Source organism: Podarcis tiliguerta, assembly GCF_965153285.1.
Source record: "Podarcis tiliguerta genome assembly, chromosome: 13".
In the NCBI taxonomy this organism is placed as follows: domain Eukaryota; kingdom Metazoa; phylum Chordata; class Lepidosauria; order Squamata; family Lacertidae; genus Podarcis; species Podarcis tiliguerta.
Genome location: NC_139546.1, coordinates 21840151 through 21859269, shown reverse-complemented (window position 1 = coordinate 21859269; position 19119 = coordinate 21840151). Strand labels below are relative to the sequence as shown.

The 19119-nt window shown below is 42.8% G+C and overlaps 1 protein-coding gene across 1 annotated transcript in view; it reads left to right on the top strand.

Moving 5' to 3' along the window:
* The window catches only part of TBX21 (T-box transcription factor 21), a 53820-nt gene that overhangs the window by 30147 nt on the left and 4554 nt on the right, over positions 1 to 19119 (top strand). The window contains exons 2-4 of the mRNA XM_083408656.1: positions 13411 to 13565; positions 17684 to 17805; positions 17922 to 18080. Coding sequence (XP_083264782.1) covers positions 13411 to 13565; positions 17684 to 17805; positions 17922 to 18080 — 436 coding nt within the window. The remainder of the gene's footprint in view (positions 1 to 13410; positions 13566 to 17683; positions 17806 to 17921; positions 18081 to 19119) is intronic.

Here is a 19119-nt window from a genome sequence, read left to right as displayed (position 1 = left end):
TCAGATCGACTGCAGCATTCATTCATTCATTCATTCATTCATTCATTCATTGTTTTATTAGATAGCTTATCTGTCCTTCACCACAAGATACCAAGGGCAGGTTTACAATAATAAAATATCTGTTGATTTTATTTTATTCTGATACCATTTCTATGCTGCTTACATTTTTTAAAAAATAAAATCACAAAGTAGTTTACAAAACTGAAACACACATTAAACCAATATCCAGTTATAAAATGGTTACAACCATAAACCAAGAGCAATAGCAATTAAAAACAGTCCGATAAATAAAATAATTGAACGTATAAAAACTATACAAACATTTAAACACAATTCTGCGTATAAAAACTTTTTACCAAAAAATAGTTATGATACAGATGATCCCAGAATTAATGATTTATAAATTTAATTGCTTAATTGGTCAGGGTAATAATTTTAAGAACCATAGGCGCAGGCCTATGTATGTCTACTCTGAATTAAGTCCTGTTCAGTTTTAGTGGGAGTTGCAACCTAGTAAGAATGTAGGACTGCAGCCTTTTAATCAACTAAAAATAACCAGTGATAAATCTAAGCAACACATCCCCATTTTTTAAAACAAGGGCCAAATTGTTGTATGATCATAAAAGGGACTTAAAAAAGAAAAAGAAAATATTAAGGATTCCCTTTCCTTTTGTCAGTGAGTGGTAGTTTTTGTGTACAACTGAACTGCTAAGTTTTATCACATTGCTTTGAATATCCAAACAAGGCGTCTATACCAAGTCCTTTGTAGTTTGCAGATTTAACCAGATTCTTTTCAAAAAGGCAGATGATTGATAAGATAAGCATTCCTTTATTGGTAGATACAGAAGCATGTGACTCTCAGAAGCTTGCGCTAATTTTTTTCCGCATTCTTACCCGGGCTGTGGTTACATTTAAAACATCCCTGATAGCTCAGTGATGGTTTGGGAAACTTGAGAAGACAACATACATTTCCGTTCGTATGCTGGCAACCTCCTGTTCTTTTTTTATATATGCATCCTTCCTGTCTGATGCAGCTCCTTTGAGGTCCCTCTGAGCTGACCAGACTGAATTGGTTAGTTAGAAAGCTTTGTGCCAGTCCTTTTCTTCTGCTCATTTATTCATTTGTTTAGCAGCAGGAGTATTGATAGAGCTGTTCCCATACGTACCTACATAATAAAAACAACAACAACAGAACCCTCAAAGTCCAAAAGGGAGGAGGAAATAAAGGTTTGAGATACATCAGCTGTAAGACTAATGATTTATGTTTCCCTTCCCTTTTGTTATTTCTATTTTGCAAAAACAGCTGGAAATTTAGGACATTTCCCATTCTGCTTCTCATTTTCGGGTGGGATTCAGTCACCTTCTGGCAAATTCAGGCTGCACAGCAATAGTTGATTGGGAGGTCTTGCACAACTAACTTGCTTCCCCAAATGAATGGACTTTTTTGTGACCGGTAAAGTGAGGTGGGAAATTTCCTGAAAAGCATGAAATAACACTTGCCTTGACCCAACATCATCTAACTTCTCCACAAACAAATCAGAATGAATGCTCATTAAATAGGCAACACCATCTAACCTCCCTGCAAACAAATCAGGATGAATGCTCAATAAATAGGTCATCTGGAAGCGACCTTACAGTTTTGAAACAGTCTCTAAACAATTACTGATGTATTACAGTGGAACCTTGGAAGCCGAACGCCTTTAAACTCAAACGTTTCGTCTCCTGAACGATTGAAAACTAGAAGTGATTGTTCCAGTTTCTGAACGTTTTTCGGAAGCCGGACGTCTGGCGTGGCTTCTGATTGGCTGCAGGAGCTTCGCCTTGGTTCTCGAACCTTTTTGGGAGTCAAACAGACTTCCGGAATGGGTTACATTCGAGAACCAAGTTATGACTATACAGGGAAAACACTCTGAGGGCAGGTCATCTTCCCCAGTCAGACCAGCACTATGCGACACAGCTGTACTATTCTTCTGTCAGGTCACTAGAGGTGGTGTGGGAGATAACATTATTTTTCATTTTATTATTGTTATTCTATAATGTTTACATTTGGGGGAGACCCAACTATAAACGTGAGGTGCATTCTTGCAGTTATTGTCAGTTTTGCTTCATAACTATGGAATGATTGGCAAATGAATCTTCATTCTAGTTGGATGTCTCCCAGAAGACCAAAGGAGTTTTGTCTCTTTAACACCAGTTCCACTTTAAATGTGTAACTTAAAGCCCAGGAGGTCTATTCATAATGAGCTGTGAGTTCCTGGCTGTAAGATCCTTCCTCTTAGGTGATGAATCCGAACCAGCAGGCTTCGAAGTCATATTCCTAATTAATATTTCTCTTCACTCTTAATTCTTTAGTACGTTTTTCAGAGGCAACATTATTTTTAGTAGGGGGAACAGAGAACGTTTATAGATATGATTTGCCATTTTGGAAAGGACAAGCACCCCATCCCGATATTTTCCCCTCTGCCATTCTGTTTGGTATGACCTGGGATGGGGGAATTAGGGTCTCAAAATGTCAGAGATATTGACCCCCCCCCAAAACAGAACTTAATCAGTCTCAATATGAAAGAATAGGAGTGTGCCCCTGACCATGCAGAGAGTGCTTTTTCTGCTCACTGAGTAATCACATGAATAGCCCAGCTCCTATCACTAAGTCTCATCAACAAATCACTCATCACCAAGTAATTAAAACTCTTGGAAACAAAAGAGAAGAACTAGGGTTAGGTCAGGTGTAAGTTTCATATATATAGTTTTGACCTGTCATATTGTGAAACAAAAACCTTGTCAAAGAGGTGATACCAAAGTTACAAACCACAGCAGCCGTTTGCTTTACATTCTCCTCTTTGAAAACACGGCGTTTTGCAACCTGTAAATGCACAATCCATTTATTTTCTATATAACCCTTGATGTGTCCTGAAGGCCTTTTGTCTTGTAAAATCTGACATGGCCAAAACAGTATTATTAATAACTTTAGTACTTATTACTAGCAGCAGTGGTAATAAACATGCCTTTATTTGTGCAGTTTTCACCGCACCACCGCCTGGTAAACTAGACCGTTATTATTATTGCAGCTGGTTGTCCATCTATGACTGTCACTGTCTCAACATGTTAATTCTGCCCTAGCCACTTTTCTGTACATTGGGAGGGAGAGGCTGAGAGTTCTGGGCTAAAGCCAAAAGGCTTTGACTGAGCATCCTTACCCTTCGGAGACCATAGGAAGAGGGGGATGCATGGATAATGACTCCACTTGTGAAAAATGCAGCCTTACAGAAAATTTTCCTGCTTTTGGGAGACTGGCTGAGCAGTTGTCCTCTGACCCGTGCAAGGTCCATGGAAAATATGACTCGGCAGTTAGAGAATACGTGATTCTTGGCCATGTATTAATTCCCTCTCCACCCCCACACCTTCCAGTTGTCAGTCTCTTAAGGATAAAACCAGGATGACGATTATGTACTCTCTCTTTTCTCTTTGCCCCCTTCATTACTGGAATTCCTGCTGGTGCCCATTTGATGGCACAGCGCACCAGATTTTGAGGGCCAACACAGGCTTCTTCCATAAATTCAAGGGCATGCAATATTCTGAACAGAAGCAATCCCCTGTTTAGATATACAGTGGTACCTCGGGTTACATATGCTTCAGGTTACATACGCTTCAGCTTACAGACTCCGCTGACCCAGAAATAGTGCTTCAGGTTAAGAACTTTGCTTCAGGATGAGAACAGAAATCATGCTCCGGCGGCGTGGCTGCAGCAGGAAGGCCCCATTAGCTAAAGTGGTGCTTCAGGTTAAGAACAGTTTCAGGTTAAGTACGGACCTCCGGAACGAATTAAGTAGAAGAAGAAGAGTTTGGATTTGATATCCCGCCTTTCACTCCCTTTAAGGAGTCTCAAAGTGGCTAACATTCTCCTTTCCCTTCTTCCCCCACAACAAACACTCTGTGAGGTGAGTGGGGCTGAGAGACTTCAGAGAAGTGTGACTAGCCTAAGGTCACCCAGCAGCTGCATGTGGAGGAGCGGAGACTCGAACCCGGTTCCCCAGATTACGAGACTACTGCTCTTAACCACTACACCACACTGGCTTTCTTAACCAGAGTACTTAACCAGAGGTACCACTGTACACCCATGAGTGGTCCTCAATGCTCCTTGTCCCTTTTTAATCTGCAAGGGCAAAATGGTCCCTGCCACAAAGATATAATTTAGACTACGGTTCTACCCTGGAACTTGCTTTAGATGTCAGGGCTTTGCTCCATCAGAAAAAATACGAGATGCCTCTGAGCAAGTGCAGAATCCTTTTTCCTCTCTGCTGCAGGACCACAGGCAACCCACACACCTCTGGAATTAGATAAAAGGGCATCCAGGATGTGACTTCCAAGACTGGCAGAAAACAGGGTATGTCTTGCTCTGGTCCTCACCTTCTAGCCTAGCTGTTGACAAGGAGTTTGTGATCTGGGGATGCGGGTGGTGCTGTGGTCTAAACCACTGAGCCTCTTGGACTTGCCGATCAGAAGGTCAGCAGTTCGAATCCATGCAATGGGGTGAGCTCCCATTGCTCTCTGTCCCAGCTGCTGCCAACCTAGCAGTTCGAAAGCACACCAGTGCAAGTAGATAAATAAGTACCGCTGCGGCAGGAAGGCAAATGGCGTTTCCGTGCGCTCTGGTTTCCGTCACGGTGTTCCGTTGTGCCAAAAGCGGTTTAGTCATGCTGGCCACGTGACCTGGAAAGCTGTCTGTGGACAAACGCTGGCTCCCTCGGCCTGAAAGCAAGATGAGTGCCACAACCCCATAGCCGCATTTGGCTGAACTTAATCGCCCTGGGATTCTTTACCTTTATTTGTGATCCTTAAAATCTTTTTACTAAAACAAATCACTTAAATATTTCTAATTGAAACCCACCTAGCTGGGTTGGACCTCATCATCTCTAATTACAGAACTTCAGAACTCCTACACGATGGGGGTAATCCTATCACTGGAGTAGGTGGGGACAAGAGAAAAAAACCTGTGGGTTTTTGTTTTGTTTTTGTTTTAAAGGTGCTGGAACTCAAACCTGACCTCGAACCAAAATCTCTGGATTTATTTATTTAAAGTATTTGTTGTTTACCCTGCTCTTTGGCTGGATAAAAGGCTCTCAGAAGGGCTCATGATAGCTGATATCAAGACAGTCCCTGCCCTCAGGGCTTGCAGTATAAGAGACATGTCACAAAAGGAACACTGGTTGGAAGGGAAGAGGAAGAAAAGCAAACTTTTCTTTAGGCTTTATTTCCTAATGGCAAAGCAAGCTCCCTGCGTTTTTCTTGATCTCAGTTGCTGTTCGTTTCTGCTGTTCGTTTCATCCTGCCTCCGGGATGAGCTGCTTCCTCTTGGGATTTAAATGTACTGTTTAATAGTATTAAAATATTGACCTAGCCTTCCCTGGGGAGGCCATTGAAGAATGGATTACTTCTTTTTGCATAGAGATGCTCCCAGATTGGGGGGGGGGGGGTCAGGTGTGTGTTTGTGTCTGCAAGGGAAGAGGGAAACGAGGGTTGGTTGTGCATCAGCTGGGAAGAAGGAAGCTTCTGATTCCATGAAATTAGTTTGCTCTTTAGAAGTTTTATCTCTTTTCCATTTCAAACGTGTAACCTTCAGGAGTAGCTGACGTGGATTCTGTGTTCGATTCCGAATGCAAAAAAACTGATAAAATCTCCCCATCGTGTTATATGGTGATTGGAAACTATGTAGACTCAGAATTGCAGTGGGAATGCTTATGATCAGTTTTGGGGGTGGTGTGTGTTTTAAAATGGACTTATTTTGGAGATGAAGTACTGTAAATAAAAAAAAAATGTCCAGTAGCACCTTAGAGACGAACTAAGTTTGTTCTGGGTGTGTTCTTTTGGAGAGAATAACAGGCAAGCTTCAAATAGCACTGTTTTTTCCATTGAGAATAATAATAATAATAATAATAATAATAATTAATAATAGCAGGTCCCAACTGATGTCAATTTGATGATACTTTTAGAAGATATCTGAAGGCAGCGCTGCAAAGGGAAGTTTTTAATCTTTAATGTTTTATTAGGTTTTATATATTCTGTTGGAAGTAGCCCAGATGGGGTAACCCAGTCAGATGGGCGGTGTACAAAAATAAGCACCATCATAATCAGTGCTTTCCCCCTAGAAAAATAGGTGCCAGTACTCACAATGAAGTTGTTGCAATAAGTGCCATACTTTTTAACAACAACAAGATTAAGAAATCAAGAAGAGAGAATTTTTAATAAAAAGCAGGGATCATTTATACTTAAAGAATTATTGTAAACAATTTAAAACATTGGCAGGATTAACATAAACATACGCATATTGCGATGTTGAAATTTTGAATATAAGTGATTAATTATAATTAGGTGGTGGAGATGCAGAAAAAAAGAAGAGGCAATTTATGTAACCAAAGAAAGGGAGGGGGAGGGAAGTCAATATCCACATTAAATGTATGAAATAATATTTTTTACGTTCTGTAAAATGTGAAAATAAAATTTATTTTTAAAAAGAAGTGGTGGTACTGTGTACCCTTGAGTACCCCCTAAAAACACTGATAATGATCACCATCGCTTACCTATGTTGGGGAGGTTAATCCCAATGAACTCAAGGGACTTACTTCTGAATGGACTGTTGATTTCTCTTTTTTTATCAGAGTTCATTCAAGAAGAAGCGCTGCTCCTCTGTGAGGCTTGCTTCCTACAGACAGCCAACAGTTTCCTAACAGTTTTACTTATTCCATTTATGACATATGCCTTCTTTCTCCTATGGAATAAAATGCCATGGGGGTTCAAAGGTGGCCTCCAGCCCAGGGGCACTGAGTGAATCCAGACCTGCCTGTTTAAAGTCCGGCCCAGGGGCCTAATCCGGCCCGCTGGTCAGTTTAATCCTGCCCCTGCGGCAGTTTATTTCCTGGTGTAAAATCCTAAAAGAAGGTCATGCATGTTCATGTCATCAAATCTGGCCCTCTTTGAAAAAAAGTTTGGACACCCCTGACTTAAAGCAAGTGTCTGTGCATTCATAACATGCCTTGGGACGTGTCTGCCATCATCAGAGCGCCCCCTCCCCTCCAAGAAAATCAGGGCGAGGGAGAATTAAAACTTAAATTTGTTTAAGTGTGATGTTTACAGCCCTGGTGGTTTGGTTTTGGTTTAAAATAGCCATTTGATGGTAATTTACCAAGTACAGTGGTACCTCTGGTTATGTATTTAATTCGTTCCAGAGGTCCGTTCTTAACCTGAAACTGTTCTTAAGCTGAAGCACCACTTTAGCCAATGGGGCCTCCTGCTGCCACTGCGCTGCCAAAGCACGATTTCTGTTCTCATCCTGAAGCAAAGTTCTTAACCCGAGGTACTATTTCTGGGTTAGCGGAGTCTGTAACCTGAAGCGCATATAACCTGAAGCGTATGTAACCTGAGGTACCACTGTAAACCATTGAGTCATGCACTCCTCACATGCTCAGGGACACTTCTTTGTTATGGCTACCTGCACACCAGGCCTAAGCCCTGACTCTGAAAACAGGTTTCCGGGTTGTCCCAGAGCCCTTGTTGAATCAAGCCTATCTGCATATCTGGGATTAGGGAGAAGGGTGTCCTGGGCAGAGCAGAAACACTTGATTTTATAAATTAGGCACCCATTGAATCTGTACAATAGGGAGCCTTGGAGGAATGCCGATTTTTTTCCTTTCAAGTGATTCTATTTCTCGTGGGTGTGAGTGTTAAATAAAATGTAATAAATTCTGTGTAGTTTGTGAGTGCATTTTCTTGAGGCAGCAAACAAAGTTTAAACCGTCAGGTGAAAGTATATTTTGAACAACGAAGAGTCTTGCAGGATATTGGGGCGCTTCCAAACGACCAGTTTATTGAGTGTTCATTCTGATTGGTTTGCAGGGAGGTTGTGTGATGTTGGGTCAAGCAAATGCCCCATGGTTTCTGCTGCACATTCCCCCCACTTTCCTTATTGCAAAAAGTCTGGGTTTCGATACTGGTTTGTTGTGCAAGAGCACCAAATTGACTGTCATTGCAGAACCTGAACCTGCCGGTATGTGAATGAATCCCACTCACAAAATGGCAACAACAGTCTGACATTGGCAAGCAAATGTCAAAAAATTGTATGGGTTTTTAAGCAAACACAAACAAAATGACCTTTATACCCTTAGCCAGCAGTGTTTGTTTTTTCCATTGTCTCTAGACATGCACTTACACAGTTAAAATTCAAACATATTACTTAACGTGACCCCTCCACTGAGAATATTGGGCCGCTGATATAAGAAAGTCTTGATTTTGGTCATTAACATAGCTAAAGAAAGGGGCCCACGTTTCTTGGAAGGTGTCTCTATTGAGCCTTTAATTACCTTCCTGTGTGTGGTGAGATGCTCATTGCTATAACAAAGATACTATTTCCCCACATGTTCAGAGAAATTGGGGTTGTCCTTAAGGTGCCATAAGATCCTGTGGTTTGTGGTGGATTTGTCATAGTGGGGAAAATGTCCACTCACCTATGCTGGGGCACCTGATTTTCACAGATCTCCGTCATACCTAAGCCCTACATCTCCTTCCCCCACCCCCAAATCTAGTCGTTTAGTTGTGTCTGACTCTTCATGACCCCATGGACCAGAGTACGCCAAGCCCTCCTGTCTTCCACTGCCTCCCGCAGTTTGGTCAAACTCATGCTGGTAGCTTCAACAACGCTGCCCAACCATCTCGTCCTCTGTCATCCCCTTCTCCTTGTGCCCTCAATCTTTCCCAACATCAGAGTTGGGAGCCTTCTCTTCTCATGAAGTGGCCAAAGTATTCAGGATCTGTCCTTCCAGTGAGCACTCAGGGCTGATTTCCTTAAGAATGGAGAGGTTTGATCTTCTTGCAGTCCATGGGACTCTCAAGAGTCTCCTCCAGCACCATAATTCAAAAGCATCAATTCTTTGGCGATCAGCCTTCTTTATGGTCCAGCTCTCACTTCTACTCCTAAAATGGGCTAACTGAGCCGCTACTTGTTTGCATAGGAACCTGGGCAAGCTATTCTGTCCACTTACACTCAAGTGTGACTTATATTGGTGCTAGATAATACCACATTGTAGCACCTCTTCCAGGGAATTTCTCATGAGATCATTCAATGCTAGAGCATTGAGCAGGATCGGGAAATTTGTACTGTGGCGAAACTGCTACTCATTTAATTTTGGGGAAGATTGTGGGTGCTGTCCTGAATGTGGGGCAAGTCAAGACTGCCCCCACCTCTGTTCATGGAGCCCACCTAGGATGGTCCTACACAGTGGTGTTGACTGCAAGGTAGAGTGGAAAATGCCACCCACCGCCTTATTAAAATGGCAAAATCTATTTCTATCTGTGTGTGGGTGAATTGGGGGTGGCTAGAGGGGCTATTAACCTGGCTGTTAATTTTTTCCTTAGCTCATACTCAGTGATCCACATTAAATGTACGCATACCAGAAATGGTCTGCCATTTTCTGACTGGTTTGGGGGCTTACAGAGGCGAATGGAAGGTGTTTTGGTTTGGCATTAAGAGATGATTCATGGACATTCCAAACCAACCTCTTGTGCCTAAGCACGATGACTGCAAATCTATGACTAAACTTTCCTAATAATTTATGTTTTAGTCATATATGAAGCTTCATATTTTTAGTATACTGTATATATCTAAGTTTTTTTTTTTTTTTAAAAAAAGCTCTTGCTGTAGCAGGAGGGAAAATCCTCCTCATCATTTATATTTCATCACTCCAGTTCCTCTCCCCCACCCCCACCCCAATTTATCAGCAGCAAAATACATTGTGTGTTCTCCTTCCCTTCCATCCCAATGTCACTTATGGATAGTGGTAGATTGCAGGGGGGGACGGGGATGACATATTTGAACCCCCAAATAAGAGGCAAAGCACATACTGATATCCGGCAAATTCTGCTAAAAACATTTTTTTGTTACAGGAAGCCCAGCCAGACATGTAGAAGTTACATTTGTTTTATTTCCTTTTAGCTGCTGTTGATGTCAATATTCTTTTGAATATTTGTAAATACCAGTTTTTCAACTGACAATTTCAGCGTTTTATATTTTTGCAAACAGCTTAGAGGTTTTCTCGCAATCAAGCGGCACATGTATTTTATTAAATAACTAAATAGAGGTCGAGATTTGCATCATATTTGCATATGCTAATGTATTGGGTGTAGGTGAAAATTTATAAAGGGCAAGTGTCATTTAAACAGAAAAGCACCACAGTTTGGGAAGGCTGAGGCCAAGTTTCACTTCCCTTTCTCCTCCCCCCCCCCCCCATAGATGTTTTTTGTTTCACTGCCCATTTAAAAATAATTAATTTGATACGGTGTTGGTGACTTGGTTCCGTATTCTACGCTTTTATAACTTCATGATGCGTTAATGATTTTATGGTACACTGCCGTGGTATTTTTTAAAATAAAGCTGGAAAAGAGTGAGGCGCCTTCCCCCATGGGCAGATCTTAGTCACCCGAAAGGGTGGGATTTGCATAAGCCTGACCCAATTCACTGGCACAAACCATTGCAATGAAGCTCCAGTTCAGTGGGCCTGTTACATAATGTCTGCAATCAGTGTGTTAGGAATGAAAAGTTGGGTTGTATACAAGTAAGTTCTACTCAAGGCTATACCCACTGAAACCAATAGTCCTACGTTAGTCATGTCCATTGACTCCCATGAGTCTAGAACTATCAGCCCAATAAACCTCTAGGGAGTGGCAGACTGTTTAGAAGGGGGTTAGGTACACGCCATAAATGTAAAGCACACTTGCACGTTGCTTCCCCCTTGAAAGAATCATGGGAACTTGTAGTTTACTCCCTCGCAGAGCTACAATTCCCAGCACCCTCAGCAAACTACAGTTCCCAGTTGGGAGAAGCCCAGGTGCGTTCTATTGCTGTGTTTGGGGCTCTTCCTCCTTCTTAGCTTTTATTATTATTATTATTATTATTATTAATAATAATAATAATAATAATTCTATTATTTATTACCCTGGCCATCTGACTGGGTTGCCCCAGCCACTCTGGGCGACTTCCAACAGAATAGAAAAACACAATGAGACATCAAAGATTGAAAGCTATATAGGGCTGCCTTCACACTCCTTGCGGCTTGGACTGCGTGCACATCTGTGTGTGTTACATGGCAGGGAGTGGGGTGGAATGTCATTTAGAGCTGCCATATATCCGGATTTTCCCAAACATTACCTGGATTTCAAAGGCGGAACTTTTGGTGGTTTCCCTTTAAAAAAAAAAAAAAAAGCAGCTCAGCAACTTTTGGAGTGTCCCGGTTTTCATTTTTTGAAATACGGCCACCCTATTATCCTTCGAATTTTCCACCTCAGATATCGAAAGGTTTTAGACATGCTGTATGAATAAGTTTCTCACAGCCATCCATGAGTTCTTGGGTGTTTCTCTCTCCGCGCCCCCCCCCCCCACCGTTTTCTGGCCATCCGTCCCAAGTCTTTCTCTGTTTCTGTCCCCTTCTCGCTTTCTCTGAAAATAGAAGCTGCGTCTATTTCTGAACCGGAAGCTCGTGGAGGGGAGGGGAGTGAGGTAGAGGGATTGGGTGGGGGCCGGGGGGCAAGAGGGAAGTGGCGAGGTAGAGAATTTGGTAAAGGTCAGGGGGGGTAAGAAGGAAACAGAGCTGTTTTTGCATCTGTCGCCGTCACTTCAAGCCGCTTAGCTTGAAGAACGAAAAGATGGAGCGAGTGTCATTTGGATGGAGCTGTTCTGCTGGGAGTGTGTGTGTGTGTGTGCGGGGAATGTCCTGGAAATATATTGACCGCTGGAAAGTAGATCATAGCACTGAACTATTAGGGCTGGGTGCAGTAATTGATGAAGCCAGCTGGAATACAGACAAGATTATCTCCTGTGGGAAGAGATAAGGAGTCAAAAGGCTTCTCCCATACAGCATTGGAGCCCAGGCTGCCCCCCCCCCCCTTATTACTACAACAGTTCTCTGTGGGATAAGCATTTAGGCTCCGCTTCCCTGCTTAAGTTTTGAGCCACAAAGACTCCTGGGGAGTTTTATGGCCTCCTCCAGACGATCCCAAGGAAGCAGACGATAAAAAAATTGTATTGCCATTTGCTTGAATTATCACACAGAGATCACTTGCTCACAGGGCTGTTGTGAGGAAAGAAATAATCTTGATGTCCCATACGCACCCTCATGTTATCTGGTGGAACAATGGAATCCAAACAAGGCAATGTAGGTTACGTCCGCACCACACATTTAAATCACATTTGTACACTTTAACAGTCCTGGCTTCCCTAGAGAATGGTAGTTTACAGAGCAACAGTTCCCAGCACTCTTAGCAAACTGAAGTTTCCTGGATTCTTTGGGGAAAACTGTGCTTTGAACCTAAAGTCAATGTAAACCTTAGTTACCTCCTCCACATCCACCGTTCTTCCTCCCAAGGAGTTCTTCCTTTCTGTGTTTGGAAGGTAAGGCCCTCTGCCTCCTCCTGCATAGACTATCAAGCCTAGATAACCGATGGGAGAGGTTATAACAGTGCGATCCCATGCATATCTACTCAGGAGTAAGTCTCACTGAGATGAATGTGGATGGGTTCTTGTTAAGGTATGTATGGGATTGCAGTCTAAGTGGTGTAAGGGCTTTCCCACAATTCCTCTTGTCCCGCTGCTTCTATGTGCCCTCCCCAACAAAACCTGCTCTTTAGTGCTCAATCGCAGCAAACAACAATTCAGGTTTTCTCTGGATTGATGTTTGCTCCGATTTAGCAGTAAAGAGCAGCTTTTCCCTGGGAAACGAGTGGGGCACAGGGAAAACTGCCTAGAAGTGTGGGTGAAGCAGAAAACTGCAGGGGGTTGGACTAGAGGACCGTTGGGGTCCCTGCCAACTCTATGATTTTAGGCATGAGATTCATGGAGGCGTGGGCAAGCCCAGTCGTCTTGTTCCGAATTATCTGAGTTAGACGTGATGGTAAGCTTTTTAAGACAGGGTTTTCAGACAAATTCAAGAGAGAGAGTTCTAACAGCGCCCATTCACCCAGCTAGCCAAAGATGAAAGTTTGATCTCTTGTTTATCTCCACCATATTGAAAGTTTGATGTTCAGAAGTACAATATGACTGAGGTGCTGAAGATTACAATCTTTGGTTTATTATCTCCATCGTGCTCTTTGAGCTCCTGACTGGTCACAGTCTGGAGGCAGAAGGCTGGGGTTTCACAGACTTCTTTTGCTCTGAGGCTTTATGTGGTTATTCCAGTTTGAATAATTTTGTAGGGACTGCAGTTTGAATTCAGGGCAGCGGCTCTTAACAACTGATGTTAGTACATTCATTTTGAAAACTTCTTGTGCCTTAACCGCAAAACAACCAACCCAGCAACGTGGGGCTATTTTATTCCTGTTTTACAAATGGTTGTGTTTTCTCTCTCCCCTTCCCTCCCCAACGCTGTTTAGGAGGATGTTCCCATTTCTGAGCTTCAACATCTCTGGACTGGACCCTGTCGCCCATTACAGCATCTTTGTGGACATTGTGCTAGTGGATCAACACCATTGGCGATACCAAGGCGGGAAATGGGTGCAGTGTGGCAAAGCAGAAGGCAATATGCCAGGTATGAGGGAGGAATTATCTTCCAGTGCAGAGTTAGACATATTAGCCCATGGGTAGGGAATCTAGAACATCCACAGTTGGGCCATGACTTTATTAGGACTAACCAAAATGTCACAGAACAGCAGCAAACTTTTGAATTCCCCAGTGCTTGAAATCTTGCTACAGTTTTGTGACCACTTCCTATTGACAAGTGTTCTTTCAACTTAGGTCTTCCTATGTTTTGTTGGACTACAGTTCCCATCATCCCCAGCCAGGTCAGTCAGGGGAGAGAGGCGATGGGAATTGTAGTCCAACATCATCTGAGGAAAAACATTGCTACAGAACACATTTCCTTTGTTCCCCCTTCATTCCTTCATCATGGCTAGTTTCTTTATATATGTTTTCCCATGGTAAACCAGAAAGTAGCTCACATCAGGAAAGTTTGCATAATAAAAAAACATTTTTATTCACTTTTTACATTTATATACCACCTTTATATTCCAAGGTGGTGTATATGGTTCCCTCCCCCCCCCCCCCCATTTCAGCCTTACAACAACCCTGTGAGGTAGGTGAGGCTGAGAGGCAGTGACTGGCCCGAGGGGCTTCATGGCTGAGTGGGAATTCGAACCCTTCTCTCCCAGGTGCTGGTACAGTGCTCTAACCATTATGTCACACTGATTCTAAAATATAGCGCCATTTCAAGAAAACCAACCGTTGCAAAACATAACAGCATTTAAATAGTCATTAAAAAATTAGATTGGCAATTGAAGAGCTCATATTAACAAATACACACTAAGGCTAAACATTTCACTAACAATTTAGCCTAAATAATAATAATAATAATATTTTTTTATTTATACCCCGCCCTCCCCAGCCAAGGCCGGGCTCAGGGCAGCTAACAAGCAATAATAAAAACAAGTTGAATGAATGCAACTTAAAAGCAAGATTAAAATACAACATTAAAATATTGAAACAATAAAATATTAAAATGCAGCCTCATCACAGGAGGAGAAAGGAAAAAGAAAAAAAGAAAGAGGGAGGGGGATTCAAATTGGCTCCAAGCCAAAGGCCAGGCGGAACAACTCTGTCTTACAGGCCCTGCGGAAAGAAATCAGATCCTGCAGGGCCCTGGTCTCATGAGGCAGAGCGTTCCACCAGGCCGGAGCCAGTGTTGAAAAGGCCCTGGCTCTGGTTGAAGCCAATCTAACTTCCTTAGGGCCCGGGACCACTATTTATGGACCTTGAGGCTCTCCGTGGGGCATACTGGGAGAAATACAAGAATAATCCACCTCGGCAGCTCAGTTGGCAGAGCATGACACTCTTCATCTCAGAGTTATGGGTTCAAGCCTCATGTTGGGCAAAAGATTCCTGCATTGCAGGAGGATGGAATAGATTACCCGTCATGGTCTCTTTCAACTCTACAATTCTGTGATGACACAAATACCAGCTAAATGTTGCCCCCAACAACAACTGTTAAATTACTTGGGGCCTTATCCTGCTAGGCTGCATGGAAATGAGCCAGAAAGAAAAGCAACATCTGGGTTTTGCAGGACTTGTGCAAAGTGAGGAGAAAGCACTCTGCAAATTATTGTGGGATTTCTTGCATTTACTTCACGTGTGAATCTTGTGCCAAATTCAATGTAATGACTCTCCTCCAAAAAGTCGTATATGAAAGTTCTAACCATGAGAAAATTTGAAGAATTTTGAATATGGGAAATTGTTCTAATCTAGCTGGGTTATTTAAGACCTTTTTCGGCGGGAGCCCAAATTCAGCCTTTCGTTCTTGGTGGCCGTTCTCAATTAGACCCTAAATGAATTTGGCAAGGGAAAGTTCTGAAGTCCACCCCCCCCTTTTCTCCTATGCATGAATTTGCTGAGCGGTGGGTGGGTGGGGAAACTTTTATTTCCCCCTAATGTGGATTCCCTTTTATTTAACCAATAATTTATTTACTTGAACTTTTATAGTCCTCAAGTCTTACATACCCAGGGCAGTATAGAGCATTTGCAGAGAACTTTTGAACAAAGACATCACAACAGTTTTAATTTTTTTTTAAAAAAAAAAAGTTTATTTAAATCTAACCAAATACTTTTGGAAATGAAATCACAGTACATCTTTTTTTTTTAGTCCAGCAGCTGCTGCCTTTGCCCTGTTTGCTCTGCAGCGCCCCCACCTCCCCTTTCTCAGGAGCTACAGCCCCATCTGGTGGTCCAGAGAAGAAACTGAATCACTTCATTGTTAAAGCACAGTGCTCTGCACAGAACCGTTTTGATAACGTTGTGCATTTCCTTTGCTACTACCTAAACGACTAGTCTGCACCCCATGCATTTAGTATTAAGAGCTGAGCATCCATGGCAGAGGACATGACTTGAATTCTGGCACCTTTCTTTTGAAAGCTCAAGAATGTAACTACATGCTCTCTCCAGGGAAACTTGTCTTATGTTATATACCCATGTCCTTTGCGTGCCAAGCAAAGGCCTTCTTTTGTTTTCCCAGAGCTTTTTAAATATTAGCTGAACATGGTTTTAACCTGCTGCGATGTATTAACTCTGCCACTTTTAATTCAGTTTCTTGAGCATTTATTGTTTGAATGGTTTATAATGTTAACAGTCCTTGAAGTTCTCTGTACATAAGGGGTAGGATGTAAGTTTAAGAAGAAACACACAAACACACAGAGTGAACAAATAACCAAATGAAATATTATAATTCACTTTCAGTAAATTTATTTTACTGATCAGTCCACGTCATAGCTGTCAACTTTTCCCTTTTCTTGCGAGGAATTCTATTCGGAATAAGGGAATTTCCCTTTAAAAAAGGGAAAAGTTAACAGCTATGGCCACGTGAATCATTAAACCCTTTCAAAGTACACAAAAAAAATATTTTTCTTTCACTTTTTACGCTGTACACTCCTTACACCATCTTGGTTTGCTGGGATCAATGCATACATTTTGCTCTATATTTGAGAGATTCACCTACTGACCCCCCCCTCTAAATTCTACGCAATGACTTATGTTTAATCTTCCATCTGTCCAACAGCAGGCATTTAAAGTTCGCTGTGATTCTTGCCTCTTCCACCTGCAACGGGAATCTGAAATGATAGTCCCGGTTGTGATCTTATCTTGGACAAGGTCATCAATTTGCTTCCTATTGGGCCTGGCTCCATAATGCAGGGCTGGGAGGGGGGCATAGATGAAACCCGCAGCAATGACTGTCCCCAGTTGCTGCTGCTGCTGCTACGTGCCCACTCCCATCTGCCTGCACTGCTTCAGCTGCCAGCCTCTCTTTCACAATCATAGACTTACCCACCTGCAGTACCATAATTGGACAGGAGCTGAGCCGCCAGCTGGCACCCATCCTATTACGCCAGGTGGGCAAGGTGTCAGTTCAGCCAGGTGTGTGCACCCCAGTGTGCTTAACACCAGGCCTGGCTTCTCTGTGCTATGCTACAAGCTCTGAAACAATTTTCAACACTGCTTATTTATCACGACTTCCAACAAGAAACCCTTGGCATGATTGTTGGAGCTAAGAAAGAGCTCTCAGCAGCCCCACAGTCCAGCAATTCCTTAGGGTTCTTTGTGTTAGAATTCCTGCTCCATGCTTGCAGTCATGGGATTGTTGACTTTCACATGACAGTATATGTTTTGACTCCACAGAGTGGGAAGTGACGGAGACAGGATGCTTGTGTTACTGTGTTCCTTGAAGTGGGACTCTTGTCCTTTGTTCTTTCTCTTTGATGTCTGATGCTAGAGAGAGAGAGGGAGCCATGTTGCAGTGCACCGTGTGTGTTTATATGTAAATAAAGTAGATTAGCCAAAATGCTGAGTTGCTAGGGTTCTGTCACGCAAGGTGCGAAGACTCTGCGAATCCCTAAGTGTGTCTGTTGGCATCGGTCGCTGTGATGTTCGGGCAGAATAAAGCTTCTGAAGCTCCCGAACGAAAGACCAGAAGGCATGTGTCTCTGCCAGAGTCCTACTCAGGTGTAGGACGAGCTCCTGTCACTTTGTAGGACAATCCAGCTGGAGTGATTTCGAAGCAGTTTAAATGTTTGTTGTGTAGACCAACGGTAGGGCCGTCTGTGCTTTGACCTGGACCTAGGCAATAAGGCTGAGAGATGCTTACTAGAAATGCCCTCTTTCCGGCAGGGAATCGCACGTACATGCACCCGGATTCTCCCAACACCGGAGCCCACTGGATGCGGCAGGAGATCTCCTTCGGGAAGCTGAAGCTCACCAATAACAAAGGAGCATCCAACAATGTTACACAGGTAATGGTGGCTTCCTAAATCGGCTTTCTCCTCCAAACAAAGAAGCAAAACCAGGAGAGTTAATGTCATGGAATATACTGAAATAACATTATTCATGGATCCTGTTTGTCCGGCAGATGATCGTGCTACAGTCCTTGCACAAGTACCAGCCCCGTCTACATGTCACTGAGGCCAAGGACGGCGAGGTGGACAAAGTACACCCTTCCATCTGTAGCCAGACCTTCACCTTCCCTGAGACTCAGTTCATTGCCGTTACAGCGTACCAGAATGCTGACGTGAGTTTGCAATCTCGGTCGCAACTGCTCACCGTTTGGATAACAGATGAGATAGAAGGGGTCGGGTCGGGTCTGGGAAATAGGGTCATATTGGTCTGTGCAGGGTTTGGGAACTGAGGTATGCATTCACCTGGAATCTGTGAGTGCGGGTTTTTCATATTTCAGCATCGGTGTAACCTCAGAACATGCCGAAAATATTTGAAACTCGAGTGCTTCTGAGCATAAGCGAGAGTGTGAGAGTGTAGAGGAAGGGGAGCTGTGTTGCTTGCCACAAGTTTTTATAATGCACTAGTTAATACATACCTATGATATTTGTGTAGCCATATAAACTCATCACGGTAGGCTTGCTAACTAGGATGAAAATAACTTTCTGCCTGTGGCAAAACGTTCCTGGCAAAAAGACATTTTTTCTTAATTGAGGGGTGATGTCCTCCTCAACAACAGAGTAACAACTTGTGTGTTTATTGCACATAATCTGATAGCCCGTAAAAGCTCACAGAAGACAGATTCTACCACCTCCGTAGGCAGTGATGATGTTGACTGACACCAAATGTTTAACATAGCTTTATAAAGATACTAAAAGCTATGGTGCTTGTGACTTCATAAACAAGAAGTGGGAGAGTTCAAACCATAGTTTAGTGTGATGATAACAAGCCACAGCAAGCCTCACGCTTGTGTGCTGCCCACCAACCCCACCCAAATCTACCTTTCTCTTTTACTTAACCACAGCTTTGTAGTGTTATCTAAAACAGCTTATTTTAAGTTCAGGTAGGTAGCCGTGTTAGTCTGATGCAGTCGAAATAAATAAATGTTTTATTTATGTTTTAACATTTTGACATTTGCCATCCTGCGCTTCTTTGAGACGGAAGGTGAGATAGAAATTTAATAGGGAATAACTATAAATGGCAATAATAATCCGACCTGGCAAGATGTGCTTAATGTTGACCATGGTTTGTTGGAAACAAGCCAACTGTAAACCATGGTTAATTTAGCATGACATCCAAAAGTGATTCCTTGGTTTACAGACGCTCTCTTGTTT